The sequence below is a fragment of the Cololabis saira genome, chromosome 6 (assembly GCF_033807715.1).
Source record: "Cololabis saira isolate AMF1-May2022 chromosome 6, fColSai1.1, whole genome shotgun sequence".
In the NCBI taxonomy this organism is placed as follows: Eukaryota; Metazoa; Chordata; class Actinopteri; order Beloniformes; family Belonidae; genus Cololabis; species Cololabis saira.
In genome coordinates this window covers 33,187,543-33,207,673 of record NC_084592.1, presented here as the reverse complement: position 1 = coordinate 33,207,673, position 20,131 = coordinate 33,187,543, and the positions used below count along the sequence as shown (strand labels likewise).

General features: G+C 38.4%; 1 protein-coding gene across 4 annotated transcripts in view; it reads left to right on the top strand.

Annotated features, from left to right (window-relative positions):
- The window catches only part of pard3bb (par-3 family cell polarity regulator beta b), a 339,860-nt gene that overhangs the window by 10,457 nt on the left and 309,272 nt on the right, over nucleotides 1-20,131 (top strand). For all 4 annotated transcript variants that reach the window (XM_061723990.1, XM_061723991.1, XM_061723988.1 and 1 more), the window contains exon 2: nucleotides 6,528-6,629. In XM_061723990.1, the coding sequence (XP_061579974.1) occupies nucleotides 6,528-6,629 (102 nt within the window). The remainder of the gene's footprint in view (nucleotides 1-6,527; nucleotides 6,630-20,131) is intronic.

The window sequence follows — 20,131 nt, the reverse complement described above, 5'->3', positions numbered from 1 at the left end:
TTCTGTAATGCAAACACAAAAACAAAAAAATGTCATACATTCTGGATTCATTACAAATCAACTGAAATATTGCAAGCCTTTTATTATTTTAATATTGCTGATCATGGTTTACAGTTTAAGATTAAGATTCCCAGTATATTCAAATATATGTTTATATCCCTATGAATTTACGCATTTATACAGTCAGGGGTATTTTGCCAGCTGTCTTTCCTGCATTTTGCAGCTGCAACTGTGTTGCTTTTTGCCTGTATTATATGCCTATACTCATCATATTTCCGTAGAATTATTGTTTGCTCTTCGCTACTGAAATAAGCGGCTCTGACAGCGGACTTCTCCATGCTTGCAATTGGTCATGCGCTGAAAACACCGCCCCTTTTATGTGCACGCGCTCATATCCAGATTGGAGAAACCTGGGTTGATATACCGAGTTGATAACCACCGTCGTGTGACCGCTTAGCGTGATTGCAATTGTCCGGGTTAGTGAATCTGGATAAGGAAAAGATATCCTGGCTATGTTGAACTTGCTTCGTAGTACAGGCCCCAGGCAGGTAGATGTAATGTAAACATTTCTAAGGATGCCACAACTCTTATTATTTTGCTCTCATTTCTTTGTAGTTTATTCCAAACCAGCTTTGAACCAGGAACTGTATGATGAGACCGCCATCCTCTTCACTTCCTATAATATATTGGACCTCAGCTTACTGAGAACCTGATGAACCAGTCTAGCTTAATTTGCTTCTCCTGTTTTTATCACTGCTCTGTTAATACATACAACACTACTTCCTGTAGTGCAGTATTGTACTATTAATGCATCAGAGGGTGTAGTGACACGGTTTGCACCATCACTACAACTGATTCTTTTTAGATCTTGTTAGATCACTGCCAAAAAATAAATATTTAAATATTTGCATTTAATGCCACAAATGTGCTTAATTTTCTAGAGAATATAATTTAATCCACGGACATCTACCTATATCTACCTGCTTCAATCTGTTATACTTCTGTCTACAAAATTTAAACTTATTTCCCTCCATTTTCCCTTCATCATATCAGGTGTTAAATGCTTTAAGAATGTTTGGTCACACAATCGGAAGAGTGCAGGGGCACAAGACACAGCAGCATTGATTTATATTATATATTTTATTCATGGAATTATTATTGTCTTTTAATAAAAGAAAAGCTTTACAAACTGCTATGAAACATTGTATTATTCAAATACGTTTGTAATTAAAATGAGAATTCATAGCTTCTTATTCATGAATCCTTAATTTCTCTTGCTAATTCAAAAGTTTTAAAAGCTGTGCATCTATTAATCAGCGCCTGCTGAACAACCAGGTCAGTAACATCCAAGGCCCTTGATGCAGTAGTCATAGATCACTGATAGTTAAAGTAAGGGTCATCCAAGTCCATCATTTCAAACATGAAGCTTTTGCTGGCAGTCAAGGATTGACTAAAAGTATACCTTTGTACTTGCTTTGTTGCCATTCTCACTTTTTCTTTGATCTTTTGTTTAAATGCTGTAGATGTCTGTTAACTCACTTTAGACAACTCCGACCACTACAGGCATATCTTATAAACCAGTTCATATCCTGTCTCAGAAATTGAACCTAGCAACTCGTAAAACATATAGATTTTTAAGCAGTGCATCCAGATTTACAATCTTGTAAATTTATTACAATCAAGATTAAACATGCTTATTTTTATGCATAACTTTAAATAAACATTATAATCAAGTTAAGAAAAGACAAATAGTCACTTTGGACACATGACAAAAGACAAAAGATATATTAATAAATAAAGTAATGAATTTTCATGAATAAATAGAAAAAGATATAGATGAACTAAAGTGAACAATATGAGTTCTAAAGCATGTTTAGTGAATTTCAAAAAGTATGCTGCTGCATATTTCCATTTGAACGCCCAGTTTTGACTGCAGGATGCATCGCAAAGTCTTGTGTGAACTGTCAGAGCAGAAAAGCTTACTGTGCACGGATAACAAATGAAGGACATACAGGGAGCTCATCACATACTTGACAACACCTTCAGCATGTGCTGGGGCAGTTTGAAGCCGGGTGCAACGTGGGGTTGATGAGAATCAGCACCTCCAAAACCAAGGCCTGGTTCTCCACTGGGAAAAGGTGGCGTGCCTTCTCCAGGTGGGTGGAGAAGTCCTGCCTCAGGTGGAGGAGTTCAAGTATCTCGGGGTCTTGTTCATGCGTAAGGGAAAGATGGAGCGTGAGATTGACTGATGGATTGGTGTAGCGTCCGCAGTTATGCGGTCGGTGTACCGGACCGTCGTGGTGAAGAAAGAGCTGAGTTGAAAGGCGAAGCTCTCGATTTACCGGTCAATCTACGCGCCCACCCTCACTTATGGTCATGAACTTTGGGTAATGACCGAAAGGACAAGATTGTGGATACAAGCGACCGAGATGAGTTTCCTCCGCAGGGTGGAGATAGGGTGAGAAGCTCAGTCACTCGGGAGGAGCTCGTAGTCGAGCCGCTGCTCCTTCACATTGAGAGGAGTCAGCTGAGGTGGCTTGGGCATCTGTACCGGATCCTCCTGGACGCCTCCCTAGGGAGGTGTTCAAGGCATGTCCCACCAGGAGGAGACCCCGGGGAAGACCCAGGACATGCTGGAGAGACTATGTCTCTCGGCTGGCCTGGGAACGCCTCGGACTCCCCTCGGAAGAGCTGGAGGAAGTGTCTGGGGTGAAAGAAGTCTGGGCATCTCTGCTAAGTTTACGAAGTAAAGAGAAACTCCATATATGTGGACTTTATTCTGAAGCCAAACTCATGGGAAGAAAATATTTAAAACAGTTTAATTGCACTACTGAAAACTTGAAATCCCTTACTGAAATCTCAAAACATTGGTTGACAGAGCTCAATGGACTTATCGCTCTGCAAAAAGAAAAAACTATGTAAATGCTGTATTCGGAGAGCTTTGCACATCCACAATAGGTGTCGTCAAAGTCAGTGGCATCATACTGTGAAATGAATGAAAAGATAAGGAGTGAAGGAAAAATTTGAAAAAATGTAACTATAAACACCCACAAGTAAAGTATGTATATGTGTATAAGAATAATTAATGAAAAACCATGTCAATGGCTTTTATTTAAGATTTAAAAATGTTGTTTGCATGGACCTAAGTTATATTTATCTTCACTGTATTCTTCAAATAACCAAATGCATGAAGTCTATTACATATACACATCAAATGAAAGCAGGAGTCAGTAAATAATGACAAGAGTTGAGATCAAACATGGTATATGTATTGAGCCAAGCAGGGCCGCCGCAAGGGGTGTGCGAACCGTGCGACCGCACGGGGCCTCGCGCCCCAAGGGGCCTCGCGCTATGGGCCGTTTTTTTTTTTTTTTTTTAATTTTTTTTTTCCCCTTATAAATATCAACAGTCACGTTCCATTACAGACCTAAATGTGTACTAGTCTGTGCATATCAATAAATATGTGCAATGATGACGCGTGTCTGTTGTTCAATACAACTGATCAGACCAAGCGCAGACACAAGGTGCTCTGATCCAGACGGGTGGAGTTGGAACAAACTGTCACACAATGTCGAGAGAACGAGACAGAATCAGGACATTTCGATCAGGGGATGAAAAAAGAAAAAAAACTAAAGAAAATGGAAGAGTTGAATGCCTCTCTGAAAGGCTCGTTTGATAAATTTGTTACAAAAATCACCGATCCGACCGGGTCTCAAGCAGCCGTGGGGCCCCGCGTCGAGGCAAGCCCAGATGATGATGAAGCAGGGGAAGGTATCCAGTATTTTGCTAATTGGAGCGTTAAAATTGCGCATATAGACACCCGATCCGACCCGAAAAACCCCCAAAATTTCGAGGGCCCCTCCGGCCATTTCGCACAGGGCCTCGCAAATCTCCCAGGCGGCTCTGCCAAGTATCATATAAAGAAGTAGACTACATATTGTTAGCTGATTTAAAGAAACAAAATAGAAGCAGGGTTTCACCTACAGAATATGTTACCTTGGCAACCCCACCTACTGCTTACTGAGGTATTTACAACTTGTATAGTGAGGTTGGAGAACTAACTGAATAACTGAGTTACTCAGTATGAAATATATGTAATGTAAATAGCAGAACATTAAGTAGTGCCCCTAAATGTCTTACCTGTTATTCTCCAGGTTGTTGTGAGTTAGTGAGTTTAGTAGAAAGCAGCTCATACTACTCTGAGATGGCTGTAGAGCAGTCAAGACCAGCTTTGTGTGGATTGGCCTTCAGAGTGATACGGAGGACACACAGTACCTTGTCTATTTCACACACCTGACCCTGAAAGAGTGATTTAATCGAGCACCACCCTCTAATGTTTTGACTTGCGTCTCTCCGACGCCTGTGTGTGGTTTCAGTATGAGCTTGTGTGTGTTGGTGTGCTGTTGTCTCAATATATTGTTGAACAACCAGCTCTGTGTAGTCAGCTGTCCGGTACAGTGTTGGTGTCATTAATCACAGACTCAACACAGCGCAGAAAAGGGATGAGGAGGTAGAGGGAATGGGCCAGGCGAGAGTCGTAATCTGTACAAGGCACCTAGGGAAAGATGTGGGAGGTGTGTGGAGTAAAGAAACAAAGGAGAGGTTGGAGATGAGCAAGAAGGGCATTCAAGAAGAGATGTCTGTATAAAGGAGAGGCAGAAAGGAAATGCATCTTCTGAGGGTTTTGACTTGATTTTTGTTTTTCTTTTTGAAGTCTATGCAACATTATCTGTTGTTTTACAGGGTCAATATTATAATATGCCAACAGTACATTATGATATAGATAAATAATCACCAAATGCTACCAAAATCCACCACTGTAGGGCTTTTCTCTCTCCCCACTCATCAAAAGGTTCAATGCAAAAGTCACAACAGGACTCGACAACATCACTGGATTATTTTGTCTGTAAATAATTTCAATGCCAGATTACTACAGTAAATTGCTGCTGATGTTTAGCTGCCCCCTGATACAAAAAATAAATAAAAATAACGAATCTGTTCAGCTTTTGGTCTATAAAATAGTGAAAAATGTTAACTGTTCCCCAAAGCCCAAGAAATATCCTCAAATGTCTTATTTTGTACAAACTAACAGTCCACAATCCCAAAATATTCAATTTACCGTCACAGACTAAAGACAGCAGAAAATATTTATATTTAAGAAGCTGCAATCAGAGAATTTGGACATTTTATTCTTAAAAATAAAAGACTTAGGGGCTCAGGTGGTGCAGCTGGTAGTGCAGCCTAGAAGGTCCTGGGTTCAATTCTTGCCAGGGGACATTGTGGGTGTTGAGGGCGTGTTTGCTTCCTCATGTCCTTGATGTATTGATTACTCATACCTAATGTTGTTTTTGGCAGCCTGTTTCAATCTTAGTTTTAGTCTAGTCTTTGGGTCAAGCTATCATTTTAGTTTTTATTAGTTTTAGTCACATTCATACTCTTTTTAGTTGTGTCAAGTTTCAGTCAACTAAAGGTCTGAGCATTTTAGTCTTATTTTAGTCAGAATTGTCCATGACCATTTTGTCCTCCAGCTCATCATGCAATCTTCAGATAGACATTTGCAGCTTGTAACGCACACCTGTTTCCTCTGTATTCATCATTTATTAAACATTAACTTACATTATGTCGCGGGGGACTGAACCCCGCCCCTGGTGGAGGCTCTGAAAATGTCAACATTTTTTGGGAATTTGCCGGCCTCCTCTTTTAATGTCTCTTTTTTTCCTGTCATGTCTCTCTCTGCCCTTCCTCATCTTTTTTTTGTTTCTGACTCCATTACGACCAACGGCACCACACCCCCCTGCCTCTCTGTCTTGCCTCTGTGCGCTTCAGTGTTGATAACTTTGAAAATAGAACTTGACTTTGTCATTTTGACCAATCGCCACAATTAATGAACCCAAATCACTTTATTTTTGGGCTGTGCTAGTTTCTGCTGGCCAATCAGCTGCATCAATGTATTTCGCTGTGTGTTTTTGAAAAGCGGGCCTGTCAGGGCACTTAAGAGCCCAGGCAACCGGGAATTGTCCCGCTGCTGTGTTGAACACACAGAGCAGAAATTTCTTCAGAAAAAGATCTGGAATACTGATTCATCGGCTCACAATTAACTAAATGTTATACTATGGCATAATATACACCCCCGTACCTGCTGGGAATTATCATACCAGTAACTGAAATTAATTTGTCTCTTGTGAACCTATTTATTCTACTATTATGTTTAATCTGACAAATAATGTAATAATTCATCATAAAGAGTAACAATCATTTATTAGAAATTAAATCTTGGAGGAAAAAAAAGAGCTTTTTAAAATTTGATGTGTATTTTCTTAACAAATGTTTCCTATGGCAGTTGTGGCATGTCTATGGGAGAATGTTATTAAAAAGGTGTTCACATTATCAGCCATTCACTTCATCAAATGATGAGAGAATATAGAAATATGATAAATGTGTTTTCGCCAACCAGAATGACACCAATGCTAACTAGGGTTTGGTTTTTATTTCTATTTACAAACCATTTATTTTATTTTGATTTTTAGGAAGGAGATTTTCTGGTTCGAACTCACCATGTGGAATACTGTGATGGTGGGATTTTGGATCCTGATGACATTCTCAGTGATCTGGTGGAGGATAGAGACAAGGTAAGAGCCTTGAGAGAGGAGTCTATGTTGCTTTATGTCTGGTTTTGGTATGGCACTGTTGGCATATTTGTAGTACTTGACAGGATTCAATGCAATTAAGATTTGTAGGACAGATTGTTCTGCACTTACAAACACTGCAGTTACGAACTTTCACACAAATGAACAATGTAGTTCTAAAGTCAAATTAGTAATGATAATTTGCATTATTTACATGTCTGCCAGGTGGCACAGCAACCTATCTGTGGTGTTGTTCCATGCAGATGTCTCATCTATAAAGAGAAAAAGTAGCTTCATGACGACAGGAGTGTCGTCGTGAGTGTGAACAGGTGCCATCAATGTAAAGTTTTCCACAATCATGTCTGTCTGCATCTTCTTATCCTTTGTAGGATGTTGAAGATTATGATCATGTTTGTGGTTAAAATCTGTTTTCTTGCTGGCTGTTTTCCTAATATTGTGCATTCCTTCAAAGAAAATGTTCATATGTCCAAATCTTTAGCTGTGTGAAATGAAAATTTGTATCCACACCTACCAATACAGTACAGTACAAATATTGCACTTGTAAACAAATTGGATTCATGCATATTTTTCATAACAGAACCAATTTTCTATGTTCAAGTGCAAGCTCCAGTGGAGTATGATTAATTTCCTTTAATAGAATATTACATCTTGAGGAAAATTCAAAGGTAAAGGTTTTAATTCGCCTTTAGCATTTGGTGGCATCATTAACAATTCATTTTTTGGAAAACCCAATCCATGTATTTGCAGTTTTCACATTTCACCCCCTAGGAATGTGTCATTTTTCATTTAATCCTTTTGGAATGTCCAGTTTTTGCATTTATTCTCATAAAATTGGGCATTTTTAGCTTGTAACAAATAGCCTAGATTAATGCCTTTTTGAACCATTGCTTGGGACCTTAAATTAATCTTGATCCCTTTTCTTGTGGCATTAAACCAGTGCCAACATGTTTCTAATGAGCCTATATCCCATGGTGAGCTAAATTTTTCATGTAGGTCACAGCCAGAACTGCTGGCTCGCATGTAGTGTACATTATATATTTTTGTCCTCAGTTCACACTGTCTGCCTTTAAGGATGTATTAATACTGCAGAGTTTGTGAAAAAGCGCTAATGAATATAAAACTTTCTGTAGTTGGTAATTTTTAGTGAGGCTGTAAGCACCTTTGAGCAAAACGGCACCCTCTTTCTTGTTAATCAGAACTCAGGCCTCTGTTCCTTCGTTCATCGCACAATAATCCCTCTATTTATGTCAGAGCAGCACAGACATAGACAAATATGTTGGTATTCCGACATTAAAAGTGTGAAAACAATGATGATCACTGAAATAACCTTACAAACCTAATAGAAAAAGATTTTTTTAATAAAAAGCAGACAGTTCCCAAGGGCCTGCATGTCTTGCATGTTTTCCTTCTTCAACACACTTGATTCAGATCTCAGTAGGAGACTGCTGCAAACCTTGATGAAAAGCCGATTGATATTTAAAAGATGCAGGACAGCAGCAATCGATGGCTGGAATTGAACACCACTGACCTAAAACCCCCAGAAAGAAGAAGGCAAACAAAGAAAAAAATCATACGAAACTGGCCAGGACAAATAAGCTGTGCAATTGCCTCTGGCTAGACCGTTTTAATACAGTCTATGGGCTCGATGGAACAGTTTGAAGCTGAATCAGCTGAAACTCTGGAACAGCACATGCATACTGTAGGATTATTTGGGTTTTTACAAAAGAAAGATGCAACACAACGCCAGGTGTGACCAAGTTCATGACATGGATAAAACTATACATCAGGAGTTAAATTTGAGTACGCCCTGGTACATAACCGATTATTATCTAAACAAGAAACGTTTCTCATGATTTTGAATAATGAAAATAATATATTCAACCATTATGTCGATCAAACTCCTTGATGTTTTTTTCTCGTGGTGGGATATTGGTTACTGTGCTATTTGCCTATCAGAGCTCTGATTAAAACTATGAATATTCTACAGTGCGATCCTGATTTACCTTTTTTATTTTCGTTGCTTGTCAGTCTCAGGTCACAGATTGGTATTAAGACATTGGTCATTTATGTGCCCATGAAAAGAGGTGCTTAAATGAGTAACACCACCAGATCTGTTTTAAATGTCTTTGAGCCTTGTGGTCAGTTTAACTGTCCCGTGATCTCTGCTAAGACTGAAGTTAGTTTCTGAATCCTGGCAAGTCCAAAGAACTGTTTCATCGCATTTTAACCCTAACACAGTTCAGAAAACACAATACTTACACTGCTAGAAACTAGGATTAAATCCACTCTGGGACATGTTCAATTCCTTTTCTTATTTGATTTGTGAAATCTTAAATAGTTCAATGTCACTGTTTTCATTGGTCCCAATATTAGATATTTTGTAAAATCTAATAAAAAAACACACACACAAAATAACAAACTATAAACTAAAAATTTTATTGTTTTGTCAGTTTCAACTTTGTCTTCGAGGTAGTAGATCTGTTGGTTTGTGGTGTTGAAGTAATCTGATTAAAACTTTCTAAAAAAGCAGAAAGAATATCGGCTTCAAAACGGATCGGGCCGACATTCGCAAGTATTAAACTTGTTCATTATTTGCAACAAAAAATCTTTGTGTGTGGGAACAACCGAAAATGATTGTGACATGGAACAGAAGGAGAGAATTAAGAGAGTGAGCGAACATGAAAACAACTCGGCTCAATCAGTGCACTAAAAAAGTTCATGCTGTCTCCAGGATTTTTTACGTAGTCTTTCTTTTTTTTGGCCGGGGGTTCCGAACACTACAGTCCCAAGACCATCATCATTTCCTTGTCTTCTCTGTCTTCTTCCATCGTGTTGCGTTTTCCAGTTGCTATGGCTGTTGCAATGTTTCTTCTTTGTTTTTCTTAGATTGCGTTTGATCACGCATGATTTCTGGCTAGGGAGTTGTGTATGTGGTGTGCTATGTTGAGATTATCAGAGTACGCCACAAACAATTTTTTTTTTTAACTTTTATCTTCTTGTGTGGGGTCTCTACAGAGATAAAATCTCTTCAGATGTGATAAATCCTTATGTGTTTTCCCGCCTCAAGTGGACTTGGGGTTGTCTGGAGCGGGTGCAGGACTCTGGGATTGACCTTTGACAAACATACCACCTGGCTGTGATTGGAGGAGCTGCAAAGGGAGCGGTGGGAAGTTGTAAATTGCATTATAATTAAGACAAAATAGGTCTATAAAGTATTACTTGGGAGGGTTGTTCAGTTTAATGCACTCAAACTGTGTAAGGTTTTATTTTATTTTAAATATTCACAACAAATATTTCTTCGAATTTCTGTTTGGTAGAATATTGCATTGAAAATGTAATAAGTCTGAAATGTATGTTATTCCTGTCTTTGTGGTTTAAGAATTTACATTTTCATAAGGGCGTGTAGATTTTATATATCCACTGTATTACTTGGTTCAACTCAAGTCAATTGCAAATGCAACCAAAAGCACCTGGGCGTCATTCAGACACGACACGACACATTCAGTTTCCACCAGATCAATGGAAAGCTGTCCAGAGGCTTCAATCCAGGCCCAGGGGCCTCATGAAATGGGGGCAAGAGCAATAAAAGAACTCTGAGACCAGCAACTAACTGAGGAGGTGATTATTTGGAGAGCTCGTTTCATGGTTTTGGAGGGATTCATAGATTGGTGTGGACTGGTCCTGTTGTTGCCAAGTTGTCACATGCCCTGTGCTGCTGTAATTAGGGCCCGAGCACTGACAGTGCGAAGGCCCTATTGTATCTGTAGGAATTATTTTCCTTGTTTTTTTCCTTCTTCCGACAAAATTAGGGCCTTTTGCCCCCCTAAACGTGTCATTCTTCATCCAATCTGATTGATTCATGAGCTGTCAATCAAAGTCACACCCCTGACAGTGTAGACGTGCGACTGCATCTGTCACTCACATACAAACGGAGTCACAGCCATAGACATGTATCCGTATCCGCCCCATGGAGCTGCTGCGATACGTCAACGTCGCCGCCATATTGGATGGGGCAAGACTGCGCTGTAAACTAATACAAGTAAATGGACTTATTTTCATAAAGTGCCTTTCTACAAAGAAATGTATGTTTTACGTCTCATTTATTCATTCACACATGCACTAATATACTTGGGAAACAGTTAGGCACCAAATATAATATATTTAATTTTCTGAGATGGCAAAAATAAGAACTTTATTGATCTCACATAGGAGTAATTCATGTTATATCAGCTATAGAGAACAAGGTAGTGCCAAAAAGCAATATATATCCCCCCCCACAAAAATAAGAAAAATAGAGAAACATATTTTTTCATCAACAAAACAAATTTAAAAATTTTCAAATAAAAAAATAACATATTTGAACCATTTTTCAGACAATATCTGTCAATATCTCTATATAATAACTGAAAAAATCTGAAAAATTTTTCAAATGTTATTTTGTTACTTGAAAAATTTTAAATATGTTTATGTAAAATATGCTACATGTATATGTAGTATATGTAATAAAAAATAACAAAAAAATTTATGTAGGTAAAGTAGAGTTTATAGTTGTGTTGTAATCCCCACTCGCCAGTGCGCCCCCCCCCAAATTTTTTTATCACCAGCCGCCACTGGAATGTAGTTAGAATTGTATGATAAATAAATATGACAGTCGATTTCAAACCATTCAATAAAAGTTTATTCATTTGCACCTTTTCTTTCATATTTGCTATGAAATCCTTTCTATGCTTTTTGGGCCCTTTTGAATGTAGTGATGCTACTCAAAGCATCTGCTGAAGTGTTGAATGCTCCCAAACCAAGAATAAAACCCCTCAAATCCTAAAAAATACACAATTTAATACTCTGATAAAATGAAAGGCCACACATCGCTTCCCCAAATGCACATACAGTAAGATTGAGTGAATCACTGGGAAACCCACACATACATGCAGATGCACACGTGCAAAAGAAACATGAACAGAAGGATACCCAGCAATGCACACTATGGAGTGCCAGAGATTGCATATGAAATGAAAATCTGAAATATTCATTGGATTCTGAAGCGAGGCTCTCATAGCATTACTGGGTTGAGATGAATAAATGGCTCCTAATCCCAGCTGAGTGTTTTATTGTAGACACTCTGAGTCTGCCTGGCTGTAGGTTTATAACATAAAAAAAAGCTGAAAGTATTTGAAGTCTGCTGAAGACAGAGGTCAAAAATACAATTTAACAGAAACCATGGCTGAAATATACAAGCGACATCAAGTGATACAATGAATAAAAGAGGGATGAAGGTTTTTGGGATGTTTGTGTTGCTACTTATCAAGTAGCTTTGAAAAGATTTAGGTGACTATTCTTTTGGTCTCATTTCAATGTGGTAGTAATAGGTAATTTGTATTTGGATACATTTTCTGGATAATGACATCTGATAGACTGTAAATCTGCAATCTGTGAAGGATTAGATAAGCGTTCTAGCACATTGACGAATATCAGATTCAGGTTTTTGTTGGCTTTTTAATAAAAAAAAAAGTTTAACCTTAGTAAGGATTGCATTTGTAGCTTTAGCGTAAGGAGATATCCATGAGGTCAGTGTTGGTTATGCCATTTATGTGTATGTATGTATAATGCATGAAGCATGCTAGTATGGTGAAAGCTGTAAATTCAGTTCATATAATGAATAAATAATATCTAAAACAAATGGACATTATGAGGAGTCAATGTGTAAGGCTATTGTTAGAGGCAGAAATTACCTCTTGTAGTGGTGTTAATTACAGTGAACCTTAAAAAAACCTCTGACTGAAGACACTGTTGTCTAATTAGTATGTTGTCTGGAGGATTAGCAGTAGTGTCTATTATACTTAACAGTCCGTGCAACATTGTCTCTTTCATAATCAATTCCAGAGGCCCCAGGATAGTCTCTAGCACAAAGCTAGCCTTTTTTATTAGTTTAGTTTCTTTGAGCCACCGGTTCTGATGCTGCTGTCTCAACAGATGACTGCAGATACAACTGTACTCTCCGCAGACTTGCACAACAAATGCAACATTTGATTGCACATATTGAAGGACCTTAGCTTCTACAAGATGTACATTTTGCTCTCTCTTTGCCCTTCTTGTAGATGGCCTTAGTGTTGTATCTCCAGTCCAGCCTGCTGTTCAGGTTAATATTGAGGTAGTTGTAGTATTCTCCTCCATCTCTTTTCCCAGGACAGAAATAGGGTGTGGCCTACTCATAGACCTCTTAAAATCTATAATTATGTCTTTCTTTTTTTCTTGGTTCAGTTCAAGATGAGAAATGCCAAAGCGACTTACATCTGAGAGAACAACACAAGCCAGAAATCACATCTCTGGCACAGCCTACAGCAAAAGATGACAGGACAGTGAGCATAACTTGAAATTAGAGGTGTACCATGTGAAGAGAAATTGTGGGAGTACAGTTCTCTTGTGTGCTGCTGCTTAGACACAGCTTGGTCAATGTTTTCTGGACTTTCTCACATAACATCAGCCTCAGCCTTTATTGTGTTAAAGTCAACGGCGAAATTAAAGGATCTGATCCTCAATACTGCCTGGTTTGTTAAAATGAGAATGGGCTTGGTGATGAAGGTAAATGATGGTATCTTCAACTCCAAACTATGATGACACGCAAACTGCAAAAGGTCCTAAGGTTCTTACTTGCGTACTGGGGAAAGCCAATGAAAGTCTGTCCAGAACCTTGATCTTATGATAACTGATCTTAGTTAATGAGATCTACGGTAATATGATTGTTTTTTCTTTTCCGTTTGGAGACTTAAACATTGCAGTTTTTCTGTTTTCACAGTAACTGGAACCATCTCCTTCCTTAGCCTAGTCAGGAGTCCCACATAATCTTCAAGCAGACGTCAAGGGTAGTGTTATGGGCCCTCCATTGTTGTTGTATCGTCATTACCAGAAACAGCCTTGTAAAGAAAATTTTGGGAAATTTCTGTGGAACAAAGACAAGTCCCTGCATTGGGTAAGGTACTTCAATGCAGCCCGAAAAATTGCTGGGTGGAGGGATGGTGTTGCTCATGATGATTGTAGGCGGGCGTCATTGAGCCCTCTTGTTGTATCCTTCAATTTGAGTCTTCTCTACTCATTTATTTCCACCATTACTGTATATGCAGTCGACAGAAATGCAGCAACGATCTCAGCTCCTTACATGATAGTCTTGTCATGTGTACTTGATGTTTATGTGGATATCACATTAAAACTTTCAAAACGATTACGTCAGAGCCAAAACTGGTGATGAAGGATTGTATTGCTACCATAGGTCAGTGCATCGTACAGGGGCCCTGCACTGTGATGGAGATCACCTCATGTCAGACTGTGTTTTTTTACACAAATTGTCTGTCGTTGACATCGCACTATAGATGTCACTCCTTGTGGCTCACAGATTGACACCCCATTCGTGGCCTCATAACACCCAAGGGGAGTTTCTTTATGTTCCTGTTATAACAACCGTATATCTCTTTTGGTCACAGGTTGCCTCTAAACGATTCGATGAGAAGGTGAGAAGCACTATGTTAATGCCTGAGTTTCCCACTATAGACTAGAGCAACTATGCATCTCTAATGTTGTGATTAGGGCTGCAGCTATCGAATATTTTGGTAATTCTATCGGATATTCCATCGATTAATCAGAGAAAACTTAATTTTGCTTAATTAAGCCCAATTACAAATATACAATAGAAAACAAGACAGATCACTTAATTTGTTTCCTTTTATAAGAAAAAATGACATTTATTACATATTATGCAAACTACTAACTCTGTATTAAATGTATTATTTCCAATAAAAATAAAAAAGGCGCTGTAAAATACAGTACATGCCAGTACTGTTAGTGGCGCTGTGATGCTATGACGGAAACAACCGAAAACGGGCAGCAAAGTATTGGGCATGCGCACTTACGCAGAAATCTGTAAACAGAGAAAATGGCGGCAGGTACGAGTCACATGTATGGTGCAAACGTTTCAGAAAAGTTGCAGAGAGGCAGTAACAACGGAGCCACGTAAACAACGTTTTGAAATCTTTCCACTTTGGAGCCTGGTTTCAAAAATGGTTGTTTACAGAACCCCAACATGCTGGCTTTGTTTGGATGATACGCTGGTTTTATAAAATACTTTTGCGTTTAGGCCTGAGCTTATTTTCTTTTGGATGCAGCCTAAAAACAGCAAGTCAAATTTTTGTAACACCTTCAAAATGTGTTATGAGATTCATACCCCTTTGAAAAACAGAGTCTAGCTGCTATACTTTGTCAACCTAGACCAGACCAAGCCCAGTTCATGAGTCTTCACTGGTTTCCACATTAGATACTAGGCATGAAAAGTGAATCACCTGCACCCAGTCACTCTGGAGCAGCGTAAATGTCGACTAATCAGACGACACAACCTTCTCTCTCACTCCAGAGTTCAACTTTCATGATTCCTAATAAAATGCTCCAATTAATTCCCAGATTAGCTTAACTGATAAGTTGTTTTCTTAAGTTTGCACAGCTATTTGGCCCAAATACCTTGTGTTTCCTTCACATTATGTGTGTGGAAATTATTGAACATTGCTGTAGTTGTGTTGTTGATTTTCTGTAGTAGATCTCACCGCATATTTAGTGATCTCTGATCAAAATCATTCATGTTTTTTTCCTGACCCTGTTTCTTCCTAGAAGATGATGGTTCACTACTATGCTTCCAGGTTTAGGCTTAGCCTACTTTTAGTTGTCTTTCGTAAAGGTCATCCATTGCAAGTCATTCTCTGGCTAATGCCAGTATGGATTTTAAGGAATTGGGCCAGTTGATGGCTGATTTTTGACGTAGATTATTTGTTATTTGTGTCTCTTTTTTTTCCACTCCCTTGCCTTTAAAGAGTTGGGGGAAACGGATTAGATCCATACATTTATTTAATCAAACAAATTCTGTTACCAGCATTTTGCAGTGCACACACATTTGTAAACACAGACTATGCAATAAGACACTGCACACTGTTTGAAGAAAAATAAACTGTAAATAACTGTTAAACTTCACTAGGTATTCATGTTCACAGGGTTGAGTGATCAAACAAGCTTGTAATAGAAGAAAACATTTTCTTAAAGAATACACTGTATCAGCCTTGACTACTGCAAGAGTTTATGAAACAAGTTTGGTAAAGGTCTAGTTTTACTTGTTCAGATTATTTAAAGCAACAAAATATGTAACCATAATTATGTTACCATAATTATGCACATGAAACAAAATATTTGCATTATTATATCACCAGGGGATTTTATTTCCTTTCAAGCACTCATTAAGTGCCTTATACAAATAAACAACTTCATGTAAATTTCTTCTTTTTTTTAAATAAATTAATATCTGTGCTCTGTCTTCAATATAAATAAATACAAATCAAACCAGAAGTGTGGGTGTCGTTGAGAAATGAAAAGTAAGCGAAAAATACAAGAGTATTGTTTGAAAAGATGGTTAGATGACCCATATTCTTCATCGGTCTGAATTTTGGTTACCACATTGACGCATGTAAAAAATTAATGTTACTATCACTTGATAAGCAGATGAGATTCAATGAAAGTGAAATATAACACTTTACAGTAACACAATATAATGCAAACATAATATAAAACCATATAAAATGGTTAGTGCCATGTAGTGGGAAGGGGTCTGATGGAGACAACAGCTCTTAGGAAAAAGCTGTTCCTGGTTTGTAATTTGATGGTCTGGAATCTTTTGCCCGATTGGTGGGGGCTCAAACAATTTGTGACCTGGGGGGGTGGAGTCTCTTAATGATGCTGCTCGCTTTCTGTGTAACCGGAAAACAAAAAACGCTCTAAATAATTTAACAATGCTGAATTTGGCAGATACAGAAATGAAAACAAAAGTCTTAGTTTTCAAACGGAAGATTAAATCAGGTGCTATATAATGGTCTGATTTTAGAATGACTAAAGAAACGGTTGAATTGAACTGCATTCTTTCACATCAAGGAATGAATTGAACTGCATTCTTTCACATCAAGGAATTAATTGAACTGCATTCTTTCACATCAAGGAATGGATGACATCAGTTGTTGTGAGGCCAAATAATTGGTCACATTTATTCAGTATGCCATTAACATGGTAAGAAAATGCTGATTAAATGTGCATAAAGTTACATAAATATTTGTAACCATTCCCGTTTGCCGCCCATGGTCATTATCAAAGGAACTGCACTTTGCTCCAGGGATGAGCAGCGTTCGTGGTTAAAACCCGGTCACAAATCAACTTTTCCATGTCAGCGCGCTGCACCACACTCACCGTCATTCAGTTGTCCACGCACCTCTTATTCGGATGCACACTTAAAAACACAGAGCTCAGCCTGTTACAAGGACCATGGAAAGCTGACAGCATCGTCTCCTCTTTCACATTTCATGCATATGATGTTGAGTCACTTGGTTTTCAATAAATCCCATTTGGTATATGTACAAACACGTGTTTGTGGCATTTTTCTGTCTTGCTTTGTCCAGTATGTGAAGGCCAATAAAGTAAAATTGGTAGCCCACTTTTACATAAATGTTACAGAATGTATACACTAGTATGCAAGCCCTTGAAGTGTTGTACCTCCTCTTTGAAATGGGAATCTTTGTCTCCTGATATCAGTCCCACTACAGTTAGATCATCTACAAATTTCACTCGGGTGTGGATCTGCAGTCATGTGTGAACAGGGTGAAGAGGACTGGGGTGAGGACACAGCCCTAAGGTGTTCCTGTGTTCAGAGTGAGAATGGATGATGCACAGTTTTCCATGCTGGAATTTTGTGGTCTGTCCGTGAGGAGGTTTAATATCCATGAGCAGAGAGTGGTGATTAGTTCTAGGTTGGTGAGCTAGTTGACCAGTTTTGGGGCATTACTGTATTGAAGTCAATCAATAACATCCTGGCCTATGTGTTGTGGAGTGCAAGTTAGGTCATATCCTCTGTTGACCTGTTTTTCTGATAACAAACAAAACACGTACTGGACTGTGCAAAATATTGTTCTGTCAGGTTTAGCTGAAGGACACAGATTTTTCAGTGTTGATGCTTTTTAAAGACTGTAACGCCCCCTTAGGAGACCTGGGTCTGAGTGTGGGAACGCACGCGCGGGTGGCGGTTTTATTTGTTTTAAATGTCATCGGATCGGCCTGCTTTGAACTATTATTCTGAGAACTTTGATCAAAACTGATAGATCGAGCATGTGTTTACTAGAGATGCACCGATCGATCGGCAATCAATCGGGATCGGCCAATTATGCCCCTAATTGTAAGTAAATACATGCAAGTGAATTGTGATGATTTAGAAATTAGATCTTGTGTGTGACCATGTGTGGCTGTGAATGAAGCAACCCTATGTGGACAGGGCCTGGACCTGGTGGGTCCAACGAATAACTGCTATTTCACTGACTGTCTCAAATATTGCATGAGGGCAGCTACTATTGGCAGGATATGTTTGCTAAATTTTTATACAGTGGTTATATGCTGAGAGTGAAATAAGCGTTGTCCATCCATTTAGGTAATCTGGTACCCACCAGTACCCTCACCACCAAAGCAAGGCAGCAAAGGAAACTGGTGTGACGTATGAAAGCAATAAGCTACAATGCTTTCTTTAGTGGTAGGTCAATATTATTGTCGCCTCTTGACAGGGAGGGCTGAAGGGTCAAAGGTGAACAGAATACTGTTAAAAATGTGTGTGTCACAGCAATAGAGAGATGTTTTTTTTTTCTCCCGTTCATTCACTTTTTATGTCACTTGGAAAAGAAAATATCTTAACTCAGTTGCATTTAAAGATAAAGATAGAGACAACAGCCTGAAGTTTATATATTGACTCTTGTACTCTCAGTTGATCCAGTTAAATTCTCAAAATGTAAGAGAATAAAAAGGTAAATGCATGGACAAAGAACCCTGGTTCATAAATATAGCTTTATAAATATTTTTTTAAATTTAAAAAATTTAAAAAATGTATTTAAATAGTATTTATCTTATGACCAGGCTTTCTACTTATGTTAATAGAAATGTCTGATGCAAATACAAATGCTAATAGAAAACATATGATTGATATATTTTTACATTTGTTAAGATAATCTAACACTCAATCTGCAAGTAATATGCAAGCTCATTAAAGTATCAACAGAAAACATACTATTTGAACAGAACTGCATTTCATAAGAGAGGGTGAGTCTGGGGTCAAGCCCAGCCAACCTTGGGAGCTAGAGATAACAGAACAGACAGTCTGAATCAAGATCAGGTGTGGGAGAGAGCTGTGCACGTGGTGCATGTATTCATAGTTAAGAATGGACAACACAGATGGTGAAACTTAATGCCAAATGTCAACTGTTTGGTTTATTATTCAAGAAAAAGCCTGAGGTTCAACCTCCTTTCTACTGAATTTAGACCTCAAAATAATTTATGAATGGGTCTGTCACAATGACAGTTGTGCACTTGTGGTTATTATCATGTCCATGCATAATTGCCATCATCAACTTTATTCAAATGTATGAGAACAGAAAGAATTTAATGGGAATGTCTTATTACCATTGTATTTTCCACTATTTTATTGGACTGAATGACTGACTGGAGTTTTTGCAATTTTGCTGTAGTAATCTTGTTGTACCCATCTTGTGCTTTGATTTACATTTCAAGATTCAAGATTCTTTATTTGTCATAAAGCCAGGTTCCCTACATAACGGAATTCATTCCAGTACAGCCCATATAAAGAGAACAAAGAAAAAACCAACAAACAACATAGGACATGGGTGGACAGATGCCTGAAGCTGCAGCCAGTGGGTCTGTGCCGCCCTTTCATTAGGTGAGAAAAAGGATGACAATATGAAAGAGGAGGAAGAAAAAAAAACATCTTCACACTATGTAAAAACACAGTATTAAAGTGCAAAAAATACACCTCAACACAAAAAAGCAACATACTCAGAGAACATCATAATGAAAAAAACTTGAGAGATTAACATTTGTGGAGTAGGAGGGGGGAGTTCCCGGCAAGGCCACCTGAGTTGCAGCGCTTTAGCCTGGTTTACAGTATTCGGAGGGGTGATTTACATTTTTCTTTCTTATACATTTTTTTTTTTTTTTTTTTAGAAAAAGAAAATTGGCGGAGCCAGTGAAGGCGTTAAGTAACAGGGGAGTGTGTTTATAATTGTGTCCATGTGTTTTTGTGAGTAAGTAAGTCTGTGAAGTATGTACCAGATTCTTTCCTCAGCCATTGCCCTCGGTAGCGATGTGTATTATCAGCCAGCCTCGATATAGTTCTGATTCAGGGGGTAGTGGGAGCAGAACATCTTGTTAGCCTAACATTAACTTTCTTTCTGCGGTAAGTCTCTCTGGTACATCTCAGTGGCGATCTCCAAACAGCTGAATTTGTGGTCAATTTCCGCCAAACCGAGCTGCCAACTTCTCCAGTGTCTTTTCCAATGAGTTTGATAACCGCGGCTTATAAACTTTGCCATATCTGAGGTTATATCTATTTTTAGATTTGAGATCTTGTGTGTGTATCC